Source organism: Glycine max, chromosome 8 (genome assembly GCF_000004515.6).
Source record: "Glycine max cultivar Williams 82 chromosome 8, Glycine_max_v4.0, whole genome shotgun sequence".
Taxonomy (NCBI): Eukaryota; Viridiplantae; Streptophyta; class Magnoliopsida; order Fabales; family Fabaceae; genus Glycine; species Glycine max.
Genome location: NC_038244.2, coordinates 12,400,177 through 12,415,213, shown reverse-complemented (window position 1 = coordinate 12,415,213; position 15,037 = coordinate 12,400,177). Strand labels below are relative to the sequence as shown.

General features: G+C 29.8%; 1 protein-coding gene across 9 annotated transcripts; it reads left to right on the top strand.

The window, feature by feature from the left end:
- Positions 1-9,552: 9,552 nt before the first annotated feature.
- On the top strand, positions 9,553-14,974 carry LOC100785001 (uncharacterized). Of its 9 annotated transcripts, XM_041018206.1 has the most exons (8): positions 9,787-9,830; positions 11,986-12,039; positions 12,195-12,364; positions 12,690-12,759; positions 12,877-12,989; positions 13,159-13,861; positions 13,976-14,074; positions 14,695-14,974. In XM_041018206.1, the coding sequence occupies exons 1-8, from the start codon at positions 9,802-9,804 to the stop codon at positions 14,846-14,848; spliced, it is 1,392 nt and encodes a 463-aa protein (XP_040874140.1). In that variant the 5' UTR covers positions 9,787-9,801; the 3' UTR covers positions 14,849-14,974. The 9 variants fall into 9 exon arrangements, with proteins under 9 accessions (XP_006585379.2, XP_006585377.2, XP_014634494.1 ...); XM_006585316.4 differs by lacking the exons at positions 9,787-9,830; positions 11,986-12,039 and adding an exon at positions 9,553-9,694 and having other exon boundaries at positions 14,680-14,815; XM_006585314.4 differs by lacking the exons at positions 9,787-9,830; positions 11,986-12,039 and adding an exon at positions 9,554-9,694.
- Positions 14,975-15,037: the final 63 nt, after the last annotated feature.

The following is a 15,037-nucleotide window of genomic DNA, read 5'->3' as shown; positions in this document are numbered from 1 at the left end:
AGTATGGCATCAAGTAGTCTACTGCTTTCACACAAGAGGAAGAAAAAAAAAATTAAACCAAACATTAAATTAATGATAACAAAAAAAACCAAACAGTTGTGCCAAGTTAGTTACTGTAGCAATTTAGAAAATAAATATACAGTTGATTAATTGACTATATAAGACTTTGTTAAACATTGGAAGTACAGCAGTTAGTCATACCTTGGAAGTAAAAGAAATCAAGACACCTCTAAAGGGAGTTACAGAATTTACCAAAGTGAAAACAATTAAACAAATAAAAATGTTCTTTTAATACCAATCACACACCCAGTATATACTAGAAGAAGAAGTAAAATATTGCCACAAATTTTTGGCCTCGTCAATATTAATCTGATAGTTTGTGAGGGAGAAAAAGGATGCAGAGAATTGATCATTGAGTTGTAATGTCAAAACAGCCTGTCCATTGAGGGGATAAAGAAGATTGATCATTGAGTTGATCAGTTCCTAGAAGAAGAAACCAAATTACAGAATCATGTAGGTCTAACTATGTCTCCTCAGTTTGCATTCATGCATGTTCAGATACTTGGAGTTTTGTGCAGTAGGGTTATATGACTACTACGGTAATGGTACATTAGGAATAAGGCCAAATACATGCATTTCTAGCTACATTATTTATTAGCAGTTGGTTCGCATATATTACTAAGGTTTTTGGTGTTGAGGTTTGCTTACATGAAGGGTCACCTTATCAGATAATGAACTTTCATTCCATGTTAGCAGATTCTGCAGATTTAGTACTTGGAAAAAATGTGAAAGTAAAAGTGCATCCTTCCTGTTTTCAAACTTAAATCCACTTCAATAGAATTAATCATAATATGTAATCTTATATATTTTACAAGATTTATATTCTTTTCAACATATAGATATCTCCTTATTTTTTGTAACTTTACTCATATTATGGTATGGTAACCAGAATATGGTGCATTGTGCAAGTAAGTCAGGTTTTCAATAATTAATTTCATATATTGGGATGTTGGGTATAATTTATATACTCATTTGTTTCTTTTTCAATAATTAATTAACTACAATATTTAAAATATTGTATGTGTAATCAAGAAAAAAAAATATCCTCGTCACAGACTACATATGTGTTCCAACTCACTTGGTCATAATTAATTTTACTCGCTTTATTATTCAAGAAAATTTTAAATACAATGAAAATAGAATATGGATTTTCTATAATAAAGATTAAGAAGGTCTTTTGGCAACATTTAATAATGGGTTAATTAAGTTTTTAGTCTCTTAACTTTTTCAGATTCTAATTTTTAGTTCTTCAAAAAAAAATTAACAAATTTTAGTTATCTAATTTTTCATCAACATTTTTAGTCCCTCAAATTTTCTTGTCCATTTTTAGTTCCTCATTTATCTTTATTACTCAAGATTAATTCTTGTTTTGTCTATTTTTAATTCCTCATTTTTATATATTTTTAACTAATTTTAAAACTAAAAATAAATAAAGGACTAAAAATAGAAAAAACAAAATTGAGGTACTAAGAATACTGAGAAAAAAAATTAATGAATGATTAAAATTTATCAAATAAAATTTGAGGGATTAAAATTAGAATATGAAAAAATTGAGAAATTGAAAACTTAATTAATCTTTACTAATTTATTGATATACCATTGTGTCTTTAATTTTCACTTGTTTTATCCGCCAGCTTGTGGGTCTAAAGGTTTCAGCTTAAGATGGATTTAATCTTCTAGAAACTTGTTAATCTTTTAAATGTTGTAAAGAAAAAGGTTCATCTTTTAAATGGGGCTTGGGTCATAATTCGTTCAACGGATGTTTTTCTTTCTTTGTTTCCACTTGATTTGGGCTTTTTTATGAGTTCCATGCTTTAATTAGATTCTGGAATTTGTTTCCAGCATTTTCATCGTTGAATCTACCATATTATATTTTGAAAAGTCTATTTTAGAATATAAATTTTACCTTTTGAAATGAATATTCTAAAATGCAAGGAAAGATACAAATAATGGAATATAAGATTCAAATATCTTATATGTTACTATTTTGTGGATCCCACGTGTTAAACTCTAAGATGCAAGGGTGTTGATTATTTTTAAGGGAAAAAAGGAATTTATCATATAAAAGTAAGTAATTCATTACCATTATCGTGATCACCACATTAAAAAAAAAAAATTTATGAATTTTATTAATATCTTTATCATCATATTTGTTGATAACATCATTGTTGTTATCATTATTGTTCTCATCACACAAAATACTCTTAAAGTAAGTAATTTTAATATATATGAAATTTTCAAAATAAATTTATTTAAAATTAATTATATTTTAAAAACTGGTTTATTTATTTTTAAACTATAACTAAAAACTAGTTATTTTTAAAAAATTTGAAACTCAAAACTACCCCAAAGAGACCCTAATATATCAAATCTTTTGTTTTTAATTTTTGTTTTCAATTAAGCCATTTCATCACTTAATTCTTAATTGACAATACGACGCAAAACAAAAGTTTTTATATATTAAAGATCCATTATAACAAAAAAATTATTAGCAACCTAAATAAAAATCAATCAATTATGAAGAATCTAAAACATATTTGAGTAATAGACTGACATTAATATTTTTTGCGGTCTATCTCTGTCTCTCTTTATTATATTATACAAGAGCTACTTTCCTCAATCTTTTTCTTACTTAAAAATGAGGATTAATTATTAATTAATTTAATCCTTTAATTTATTTTTCAAGCTTAATTGATTCTCTAATTATTAAAAAATTGAACTAAATCATATAATTTGGTCCTCTCATCTTGTTACTCATATCAAGATCGATTTCTCATAATAATTTGATGTTCTATCTATAACCTCGGGTATTCAATTATTGGGTATTAAAATGGTATATCAATAAATTATTAAACGTTGCCGAAAGACCTTCCCCAAAATCTATCATATTGTTTTACACACAATCCTATCCAGCGTAATTTTGTTGGAACACTATAATTAAAACTTTTGGTTCTATGGTGGAATCCCGATGTATCATATTGTTTTACACTAATTTTTTATTAGGGATTTAATCACATCTAATTTTTTTTATTCTTTCTCAATAATATATTGTATGGGAATGGAACTCAGGTCTTCCCTAGATTATTTTTCTGCACCCATGCTCCTACCAAAGCCATACGCTTCTTCAAATCAAATAATAAATATAAAAAAATCAACTAAATTTCGCCTGGAGCGGCTATGCACTCCTTATAAAACATTTTACCACTTCAGCAACAAAATATTATAATGCGTAGCTATGGTAAATAAAATTCATATACTTTATATTTAATAAGAAATTTATAAATTTAATGCATATACGGTTCATGAATGATGTGTGGTTTAATTACTGATCCAGTACTCATCTGGTCGATGAGTGGTGTGAGTTTTAAAACTATGAGTATTTCTACTCAAGTTTTTGTTTTTCATTCTTGCAATTAATTGAATTTTCGCGTAGCCACACTTTCTATTAGGATTAAACAAATTATTAAAAAAAATGTTACCATGATTAATATAACTTTAGTTTTACATAAAATTCTTTAAAAAATTATGCTAATATTAATTATTAATTCATTTTTATGAAATGACTAGCTACACACTATTTCATATTTTTCAACCAAACTGTGACATCTAAATTAACGTATGTGTTAAGAAAATTTATTGACAAAATAATATATATTTGCTAGTCAGTATTTGTTTTATATTATATATAGATAAATAACTAATTAAAAACATTCATATTATATTTATATATTAATTAGTATCATATTTAATATTATGAAATAAAATTACTTTCATCAAACCATACATACAAGGGAATTAATTAAAGCTAGTTAATTGACTACTTATTTTTTAAGTCTGTTTCTGAAAAAAATGGCACTGTGGTGTTGTTGTTGGAACCTTGGAGGACAAAATAAAGGGACAAGATTAAAGCTTTGATAATAGGTTGACCATTAGACTTTTTATAAAACTATATAATGCTCAGACTTTACTCTATGTTTCCTTGTTTTGACTCAAATAGAAAATAGTTGGTAAGATATTATATATCTTGTGTGACTTGTGTTATCACAATATATAGCTACGTACCTAGGAAGTGCTGGCGGTGTCTTTATGCTTTAAAAATGTGCTTCAATAATATAGTTTACATTTGTGCTGTTCGTACACTTCTTTTCGGCTTGGCTATTTTAGAGTCTTTTGGTATTGAAAGGATTACTATACTAGCTTGCATGGGGGAGCATGTGTGATCCTAAGCTCATTTTGGTGTCCATTTGGACTAATCCTATACTTTGACTCTCGTCATTTTGAATTTTGGATCTTTGGGGTGATTGCTTTAAATTTTTTAAGTTCATTGTCAAAGCTTGATTGTGAAAAACCGTCGCTCATTGTTTGAAGTTAAAATATGGTATTATGGCATCTATCTGTTGCAATCAATCTTCTCGTTTTCAATGAGAAAGATTAACTGGTTGTGGACTTATCCACAAGATGCACGTTTTATTTATATATTTGCTGTTTTCAACTGCGATTGGGATTTATCATTAAGATCTTTACTGTCACTATAATAAAAAATTATTAGATAATTTTGAATCATCAGATATCCTTAATCCTAACTAATAATCTCTTATGTAATATGTATTTAAGTTTTCAATATATTACAAGAAATAAATAGTAATAATTATGTGTTATATGCATAAAAATTAATTGAGACTATGATATATTTTTTTTAGACTACTTAATAATTTTCACTTTATAACCGCATCACCCTCTCATCACTTACATCGATTCATATAGTTTTTTCAGTATAAAAAATCTTAACATAACTGCAATCGCAACTGTAATTTAGAACACGGGTGCTCGATCATTTACAAGGCAATCAAGCCCACAGTTAACTTTTATTACATATGGTTTTTGATTGATTAATTGTTGAGTTGTATCTTTTTGCTTATACATTGCACATTTCTAACACGCACTTGTTCTAATATATTTTTCTATTAATTATTTTTTTTACAACATCATAAGTAGGTATGCGTGTGTGTTAATACACTGTAATGTGCTGTGTGTGTGAAATGTTAACAACTATTTTTTAATATTATTTTTTTCAAAATTAGGCCCTTTCTTCAAGCGGGCAATTTTTTGTGTAATCACATGCTTACAATTAATTTTAATATTATGTTGAATTTTGTATTATATAGTTGTTCTTTTTTTTTTTTTTGAGAATATAGTTGTTCCTGTTTATGTTAGAATTGCTCACTGCAAAATTTGTTCTGCTAACAAGTTATCACTAAATAAAAATGGTTGTTACATATTTAATTTTTTAATTTGTTAGCTTTTAAATAAATTTTAATTAGGAGTGATTTTATTATATTATTATTTTCTTGGTCATCTCTGGTCGTTACGGCATCTAGAGGGAAATCTTTTTTTTCTCAAGGTAATTAATTAAGAAAATCGTCTCCATTCTTCTATGAGAAGCTCAAAAGTGGGGACACTCTTGCCCTAGCCTATTGAAAGTTTCTCTACAAGGAAAGGCAAACGCATAAACTTTTATCTAAAGGATTGACTTAATTAAGGGCGCAGTGTTTAGCAATGTTTGGATCCCCCAATAGGAAGGTGTATGTACATTCATCAACTATATCTTTAAGCAAAGAGGAGAATGTTTGAAGTGTTTTTTTCTTCTACGTTACTATTGCTATCTTAATTATTATCGAGAATTTGCAGCCATTTTTCACGAAAGGAACGTGCTGCTTGCAAACTGCACTGCTTCGGTTTTATACAATATCTCCATAAAATATATAACATTGTTGAATCTTCATATAAACACACTCAACAATGGGGAGTTGTCTAAGCCACTCCAACAAAAAGGAAAACCACATGCACAAGCACAACCGCTAAAACCTCCTGCAGGTATACCAGTTTGGCCATCAAGGTTAGCATATTTATATATCTCTTCCCTTATTTCTTGATACTCATGATATGCAATGTGTGCCAAGCTTTGATTTATTTCTGTGTTATATGGTCATTTTTTACTTTTTGTCATGGTTTTGAAGAATTGTATCATTTAATTTGCATACAAGAAATCATTTTATCTTTGGTCAATTACACTTTACTTTCTAGTGGTTTGGTTCAAAAACACTACTTAGCCGCGTGTATGAATTGAAAATTGAGAGTTTACTCTTCTATGAATTAATTCATAAACACATTTTTTTTCTTCTTTGTTGTGAAGTTTGACATTTATCTATATATATTTTGCATGTTACCACATACTCATCTTGATATATTTTTCAACCTTCTTCTGAGGGTAGCTAGATACACATTAAAGGGGATTTAGTTCAAAAATACTTTTCCCCGTGTATTTTATATTTACATAAAGGGGATGTTGAAATGAGAAAACTCTTAAAATAAGAAATGAAAACTACTAACAATATATAGCCTTTAATTATATTATAAATAAAAATAATTAACAATTGAGATTAAAACACAATTTTAAGTGATACCACATGCTTTTCTAATTTTCTCCAGATTAATTATCTTTTCATTCCCTTTCACTGTATATACATTGTTCATGTATACTTTCATGACTTGTAAAATTTTGAACCTCCCACGTTGACTTTAACACCAAATTTCCTTACCCCCCTCCCAAGAACCCCTGCAACCATCATTTGTCGTTGCCAAAGATAATTTTTGACAATGACGTTTCAATATTTTTTCTTCTTACATTGCAACCTTTACCCTTTCCTCCCTCCTCTCCAGTGATCTCTTTGGTGATGGTGACCCCATCAACAATTGTCTTCTTCATCTTCGCCAATAAATCAACCAAAGCATCATAACAATCCCTCAAAGAACCTTCCCTCTACCCTTCATAACATCAAACACAAAAACACCCAAGCTTGTTTCCATTCTCTTGCACCAACATACTCTTTAATGAGGTCATAAATTTTTTTTTTTACTTTCCTACGTCTAAAGCAAGTTCTCGACTTCTTTAAGCAACCACACATGAATGCACTCAGAGGCCATGCCCACTACAAGAAATGTTGTGATTATTGACCATAAAAATCCGTCGGTAAATCAGAATTTCCGACTGATTACCGTCAAGCAAAATTATGTTAAAAATATGATTGTCGGAAAAAAAATTACCAATGGATTTTGATATTCCAACAGTAATTTTGATGAATTTATCCATGAAAAATATATGTCTATAACTATCAAAGGACTTATCCGTAGGTGATTATCTGTCGATAATTGTCAACAAAATTATTGATAAACATATTTTTTAATAAGTATCAACATATAAGTTCATGGTTAATACTCAATCATGTTATTGATGGATTATTGATAGATAGTGTACACGAATTATTTTATATATTATCCGTCAGTAATTGGTCGTTAATATTTTATATAAATTTAATAATCTAATTATTATACAATATTATATGCTATTGTAAATTAATATTATATAATGATAGCTTATACTCATTATCATAATCTCAAGAGTATTTTTGTTGTCTGTTTTCCTCTTGTTGTTGGTCATCCTATTGTTGTTCATGGTAATCATTTTTGTGCTCTTGGTGGTTGTTTTGTTGTTGGTTTTATCTGTCGGTAATTTGTCGTTAATATTTTATATAAATTTAATAATCTAATTATTATACAATATTATATGCTATTGTAAATTAATATTATATAATGATAGCTTATACTCATTATCATAATCTCAAGAGTATTTTTGTTGTCTGTTTTTCTCTTGTTGTTGGTCATCCTATTGTTGTTCATGGTAATCATTTTTGTGCTCTTGGTGGTTGTTTTGTTGTTGGTTTTATTGAAAGATGTTTTGTGCATCAAGTGGTAGGAACTGCTTGACAAATGACTCATCCGCTCATTGTTCTTCCTCATTCAGTGAATCTTTTCCTATTTTGTGAAAGTCGTTGTCTCAGTTGAGTAATCTCTTCTAAGTCATGTGAACTACTACTTCCTGATGCTTTCCTTTTTATGCGTGAGGTCATTATCTCCACCTCAATAATCACGAGCAAGGTTTTTAGTCCCTAAAGTCTTAATACTCTCCTCCAAAGCAAGGTCAAGAGGGCTAGTCTCTGATTTGCCAATAGATGATGCAACCTCAGACCTAACATTAGAAAATCCATTTTGAAAATCTTCTTGTTATTCAAATAAATTCGTTCTTTCATCAATATAGTAAATATGAATAAAATGAAAAAAAATTAAAAAAACTCACATGTGTTCTCTTAGATCTTTTCTTCAACAAATTCACCTGTATTATACGGGTCTACTGAAAGACCTCATCAATATGTAGAGAACAATCAAATTTCATTGCCTACAAAACAAAAACATTGGTAGTAAATAAATAAACATTTAATATAAAATTATTAAGTTTTAAACAAATATAAAAGAAGTTTAATATACATACCATGCACATGGCATGATCATGCTTGCTAATGGAGTCACTTGTATGAAGTGTCACCCTTTTTAGACCCTCAATTTATGGAGGCTTGTGCAGACTTTGAGCGGAAATAAGTTAAATTTCAATGTGTTAAAAATAGGATTTCACATGTCATCTTCAAGTCATTGTGGCTTCTTATTAGTCTTTGAAGCATCGTCAAATGTATCTGAACTTGTATCCGGATAAAAAAATTACTAAAAATTTTATAAGAAAAGATTTCAAATATTATTATATTTATGAAGACGCAAGTGAAACTACACGTGTCTGCTGAATATAGTAAAATGCATATGCATACATGATATGAATAGTTTTCGGGCTTCATCCGTTGGTGCCCCGTTTAATTTATTTGTTTACAATTTTTGTCAATAAAAAAATCTTTTATGCATGACCTTAAATTTACCTATGTTTTAATGAATTGAGTAGGTTGTTGAATTGTCTATGCCTCCTATTATTTAAGCAGCAAAATTTCCATTATTTAGCTGACCCTCCTCATGATTGTTAAATTGCAATTAGCAAGCTAGGTTCACGATCACATGATTTAATAAATATTGATCCACTAGTTTCCTTTCCTTATTTTCTTAAGTTGTTGTTACTGATCCAATTGATTAAATTAAACTATATGGTCCCAATTTTCTTTTTTCGGCAAAATAAGAGATCATCCTAGCTAATACGTTATAAATGTAAAAAAAAAAAAGAAGGAAAAAATTACAGCAAAAGCTTCATAAAAAAATGAAAAACAACTGCCGAATTTTTGCTCTGATTTTCACATGGAAGAGATAAAATCAGAGAACAATAAATACACTGAAATTTGAAAATTTTCTATATCTAATTTTACTGTATAAGAAACTTTAAAATTTATGTACAGTAAGTGAAAAAAGTTTTATATTTCGATTTCAACTGCAATGAAGAAAATTATTTGCCATATAAAACATAATGATGTAAAGATGTAACGTTTGTTTACATGGTAAAATCATTCCTTTTCAACGAAGGTGACAATCCCTAATTGAATTGTTTTCAGAGAATAATTAGTTTCCTAATTTGCATTTCAACTACTTATTTATGAGCTCATCTTCTGATGAAAATCGCAATATGTGATGTTGAAGGAAGGACGACGAAAGGGATAAAACAAAACTTGTGTGTCATGTATTCAATTGCAATGGAATCACCGCAAGGCTTCCCACACTATACAAAGGAGGACCTCCACATCATGAAAAGGTCAATTAATTTCTTGAGAAAATGCTTTGTTTTTTGGACCATTATGTTTGCAGTTTTCTTTCATGATATATTTTTGCCACGTTCGGTTTATTTGATTATTCTGTATAATGTACTTGCTGGCCAAGATTGCAATTTGGTATTTTTCAAATCGTCAATTGATTTCATTACCCACTTATTGTGTCTTCTCTTGTCATCTACTTGTCTTCATGTATCATTTTTGTTCAATTTAAGTCATACTGGTTTTTCAATGGTTTGGTTTGCTTATCTTTTTTGTTGCATCTTTGTGTTAGGCTGTTAGCAAAACATAAGCGATCTGTGTATTTTATATATCCTTTTCATTGTATTTGTAATTTGTAACTAGTAATTTTATGTTTAGATCTATAGTTGGGTGGGTTTTTTTACGATGAATATATTTTTTTCTCAAACAAAAAATATCCGTGTAAAAGAAAAACCAGATCCCACTCTTCTGAAATGTAGGGTCCCCTAGGATAAAATACAATTATGACCAAATATATTAAAATAAATTATAAATTTGTTAAAATATCAATTGATTTTGTTATTCTGCATTTTATCGTGTGCATATTTATCATATTAAAAAGATCTTTGTAAATAATTTTTAATGTCCATTTCTTTTTTAACAAATACTGCATCTACTACGAGTGTAAATCTGTACACTTTTTATCTTCTTTTTTTGCAAGGTTCTACATTATTCATCCAACCTGTCCAACTAATTGTAAATTTATAAACTTTTATCTAATTACAACTATTATGTATAATATATTATAATAATTATTTAAAAAATTATATCAAAAATCATTTCTAATTAATTATAGTGTGAATAAATTTATTCTGACATAACATGATTATTATTTTCTTTGTTTTTATTTATAAAATTTAAATTTGGAATGATATTTTTTTATATAAGATTCAACAATTTATAATGCTCTTTACATTAATTATTTTTAGACTAGAAATACCATAAATTAAAATAAGAGATAATATATTAACAAACAATTAAAAGAAAGGAAAGTATTAATGAAAATAATAATTTTAAAAAAATTATAAATTTAAGATAAATTTATTGTTATCAACTAAATTAGCTAGGCACTTTCATTAATCATTACATAATTGGGTCTTATAATAGTAACAAACTTAAGAAACTCTTATTTTTAACTATTTATTCCACGTTTTCTTAATAAAATATTGTTCAGTACTTATAATGATTAATGAACATATTTTCAGCATATCGTTTCATTTAATTATTTGACCGAGGCAAATTAAAAGTGGTATGTTTTCTCAAATCACCTGCATAGACTTCAGAATTTTAGTCATTAATTATAATTGATTAGGACATTTCAGTAAGATAATTCCAATTGATTTACCGTGATTTTTGTTTTTTGAATTTTACAAAGTCAACAATAACAATAAATGACCAAAATTACTGATAGTATATATAAAAAGGAAGTTTGCCGATTAACGAGAAATTTCATAGGCAAGTATGCGTTAATGCATTCAGCATAAACATTAAGTATTTTAAGACATTAAACATCTATGTTAGAAAGAAAAAGAAACAATATAATAAAAGACATGTATAGTTAGCTATCCAAAATAATACTACAAGGAGATATAAGTTTGGTTGATTAAAAAAGAAAAAAAGTCATGAATTTGATTATTCCTACTAATAAAATTAACTATTAGCTAATAAAAAAATACTACTCCAAATAATAATAATTTGTAGGAAAAAAAATGAAAACATTAAATATATGAATGAAATCATTAAAAGGTTATTATAATAAAACAGAAAAAGAAGAAACAGAAATGAACTTTTGGGGGAACAATGATCTTGAGTCAAAAGCTGACTATTATACATTTATTGTATAAATTCGTTAAACCGCGAGAAATCAGATGATCCCTGAATCTGGTTCTACTCCGTAACTACATCTTTATATATCCCCAAACCTGGTCAATTCTCTCACACATTATTTTCTCTTTCTCTCTCTGCTTTCTCTGCTACAAAGAAGAGGTAAAAGGTAACTAACTGCGTTCTAGTACACAAACCAATCACTTGCTTGGTATATTCTCTAGTCTCGATGTTTCTCATTCTTTTTTTATTATTATTTATGTTTACAAGATAAAAAGATTATGTTTTCTTGTTAAAAAAAAAAAACATGTAATGCTCATGTAGGTACCTAACAGGCCTGCATTATATTAACCTTATACTATATGACCATGATATGAAATTGTGAATATTTTATTTGAATAAAGGTTTATATTATATTTTGTGATGTCAGTTCCTTGTGTAGCAGGCCGGCAGAGAGACAAAGATCTCATGTGGGTTTTCCAATGTTAGCTGCTTTCTACGTTTTATATAATATTTTGAATCATAGTAGAGGATAACATAAGAGGGTTGTTTGTGTTGTGTGTTGTGTTGTGCCTAAAAAGAAGAGTACTTGTTTGGTGCTTGTGTCAAAGAGGGTGTTGTTGTTTGTGTTTATTGCAGCAGAGGCAAGAAGAAGAATAGAGCAAGAGAAATTGGAATGGAAGGCAGAGGTGGAGGAGAAGTGAGAAGGCTTCACATCATTTACTTCCTTAGTCAGATAGGTGGTCGTGCAGATCATCCTCATCTGATTCGTGTTCTTCATCTTGCTCGAAATGGGGTTTATCTAAGAGGTGAGTTATCTTTGTTCTTCCACACTTCCTTTTCATTCTTCTAGTACTTTAGCCTCTTCTGCATCTGGCTCTGACTATAGTACCTCTTTGTTCTTTCTGCGCATAATGTGTTTTGATTAGAGTAATGACATATGAACACATGCTACAATGCAACACTCAGTTAACATTTCTTGTCACATCGTATAACCTATCATGTCTACAATTTTCTCTCTTTGATTCTCTAGGTGTATATGGGTTATTGGTGTTGATGGATCATTTTTGTTGTGACTAATATGTGATTTTTATTATCTAATAGTATTGCCTTTTTTTTTTATCTCTTAAAAAGATGTAAAGAGATGGCTTGGGGAATTGAGAGGAAAAGACTTGCCAGATGCTTTTTCTTGGTCCTACAAGAGGTTGGGTCATACCCTTCTAATCCTTTCTTTGGTCCATTTCTCTACCTCATTTTTTTTAACATTTAACTAAATGCCTGCCATATGATCAATTTGTAACTAACAATTATTGAACGGCAGGAGGTACAAGAGTGGATATGTGTGGCAAGACTTGTTGGATGACGACCTCATAACCCCCATCTCTGACAATGAATACGTCCTCAAAGGATCACAAATCCACCCTACCCCATTTGGTATGTACTTGGAGAAAATCACCATTCCCACTTATGTTGTTCACATTAAATATTTGAGTATGGCCACCCATAATTTCCATCAATGGACATTTCCAAAGCATGTATGCTTTTCCAAGAATGTTAAAAGACTCATTAACTTTGTACTACTTTTTGGATAATAATGCTGCAGCAACAACTCCTTCACTTGATGAAAAGAAAACTACTGTTTGTGATATCCATGCTGAGAAGAAATGTAGTCAAGTACAAACTATAGAGGACAAAAACCAGCAGCCGCCTCTAGCAGAAGAAGAACCTCGAATTCAACGAGACTTGGATTTGAAAACGGATACTCCGACAAAAGGGTCATCAGAAATCAGCCAGGACTCATCATTGGTCTTCAGCTCAGACAGGTCATCTGTGACAGATGATGACTCTTCAAAGGTCGAAGAAGAGAAGCATTTAGAGGCAACAGGCAAAGACGGCTTCAACGAAATCAACCAAGACAAGTTAGAGGATTGCTCATTGCCTTCCTTGTATCACAATCTGTTGAGTAAGAAGGCTAGCCACAAAGATGACCTGAATAAAACCAACTCACCTGATTCATCCTCCTCCACTATATCATCATCTTCATCTCAATCCTCCTTTACTAAGATCAGGAGCAATTCTGCCAGAGTTTCTAATGTGTTCCGCAATTGGATCACTTGTGGCACTGTGGAAACAAATGATGCAGCCCTGGTCCAAATGAACCTGGCTCAAAAGAATTTATCTAAGGAACCTATCAACATACCTGAAAGAAGGGCTGAGATTTGTAAGGGAGACAAATTGGGAGGATCAGCCAGGTGTTTTGCGACTTCTTGGGGTCATCATCACCAGAAACAACAATATGGGGCAAGGTGGGGGAGTTATACTATAAATTGAGCTTTGAAGATTCTAAATATTGATCCTAATATTATTTGCCTGATTTCTTTAATTCTGTTTTATTTTTATTTTTTATTCTCTTTTTGCAGAAAAAGCTTTGATGGAAATGAAACTAGCAGGAGCAGGAAAAAGTTAGGGGAGTTGCTAAATCAAACTTCTTCCAAACCATTTGGTGGACCAACCTGCTCGTAAGTGACTAAACATGTCACATCTGAATATGATTTCAATTGTTAGGCATTTCAACAATATTGTGACAAGAAACTGTTCATGAAAAATCATGGTCATATTTGTGGAGGATGTTTTAGCACACTGGTTGAGGATCAATAGGATACAGTACATTAGGACTTATCAGGGCCTGATTAATGCTCAGCTTAATGGAGGTGCATGGAGGCTAGAGGCTGCACTTGACTGTTTATTAGTCTAATAATAATTATGAACAAAATCAAAATATATGACCTACCTACTGAAATGACAAGTGTCAAAAGATTCCAACCAAAAGGCCAATGGAATGAAGATTCAGATGGTTTTGGATTATTAGATACTCATAATTTAGATTTTGTTATAACAAAAAAGTATAAAATATAAAAAAGGGTAACATTTATTAGCAGATTGTGATGTTTACCAACTTTTGGCTGCGGGGTACAGTGTCAAGTTTTTAAGAGTTGTATTTCATGCATTTTTAATTAAATGTGACTAGAGTAGTATGAGCTATATGTACTTGATGCCCATATGTTTCGAGATACTTTCGATTTCACATCTTTATCATAATCATGAATGATGAGACCGTAAATAGGACTTGATGATGCAGGCAATGCGGGAAGTCGTTTAAGCCTGAGAAAATGCACAAACACATGAAGTCTTGTAAAGGAATGAAAGCCTTGGGAAAGTCCTCCACAACTGTTGAGGAGGCACAGCTTCAGGGATCATCAGCTTCTTATACAGATTACTTTTTGACCAACTAAATAAATGTGAATACATTGGGTTAATTAATGCCTTGGCTTTCATATCAGAAGAAGGCATTTAGCATTTAAATTTTGATGTAGCTTCTCACTTGGTCTAGTGTCCTTATAAAAAAGTCTTTCTTTCTATCATTGTTTCTTGTTTTCTCTACCATACCCTTTGGCATGATTCTTTTTTTTTTCTCAACCAAA

Bases quoted from the DNA above. Each gene is read 5' to 3' on its own strand.
- LOC100785001 (XM_006585314.4), top strand. From the start codon at position 9,555: ATGAAAATCGCAATATGTGATGTTGAAGGAAGGACGACGAAAGGGATA. The intron at 12,760-12,876 runs GTTGGGTCATAC...ATTGAACGGCAG, and splicing joins TTTTCTTGGTCCTACAAGAG to GAGGTACAAGAGTGGATATG. The intron at 14,075-14,694 runs GTAAGTGACTAA...TTGATGATGCAG, and splicing joins TTTGGTGGACCAACCTGCTC to GCAATGCGGGAAGTCGTTTA.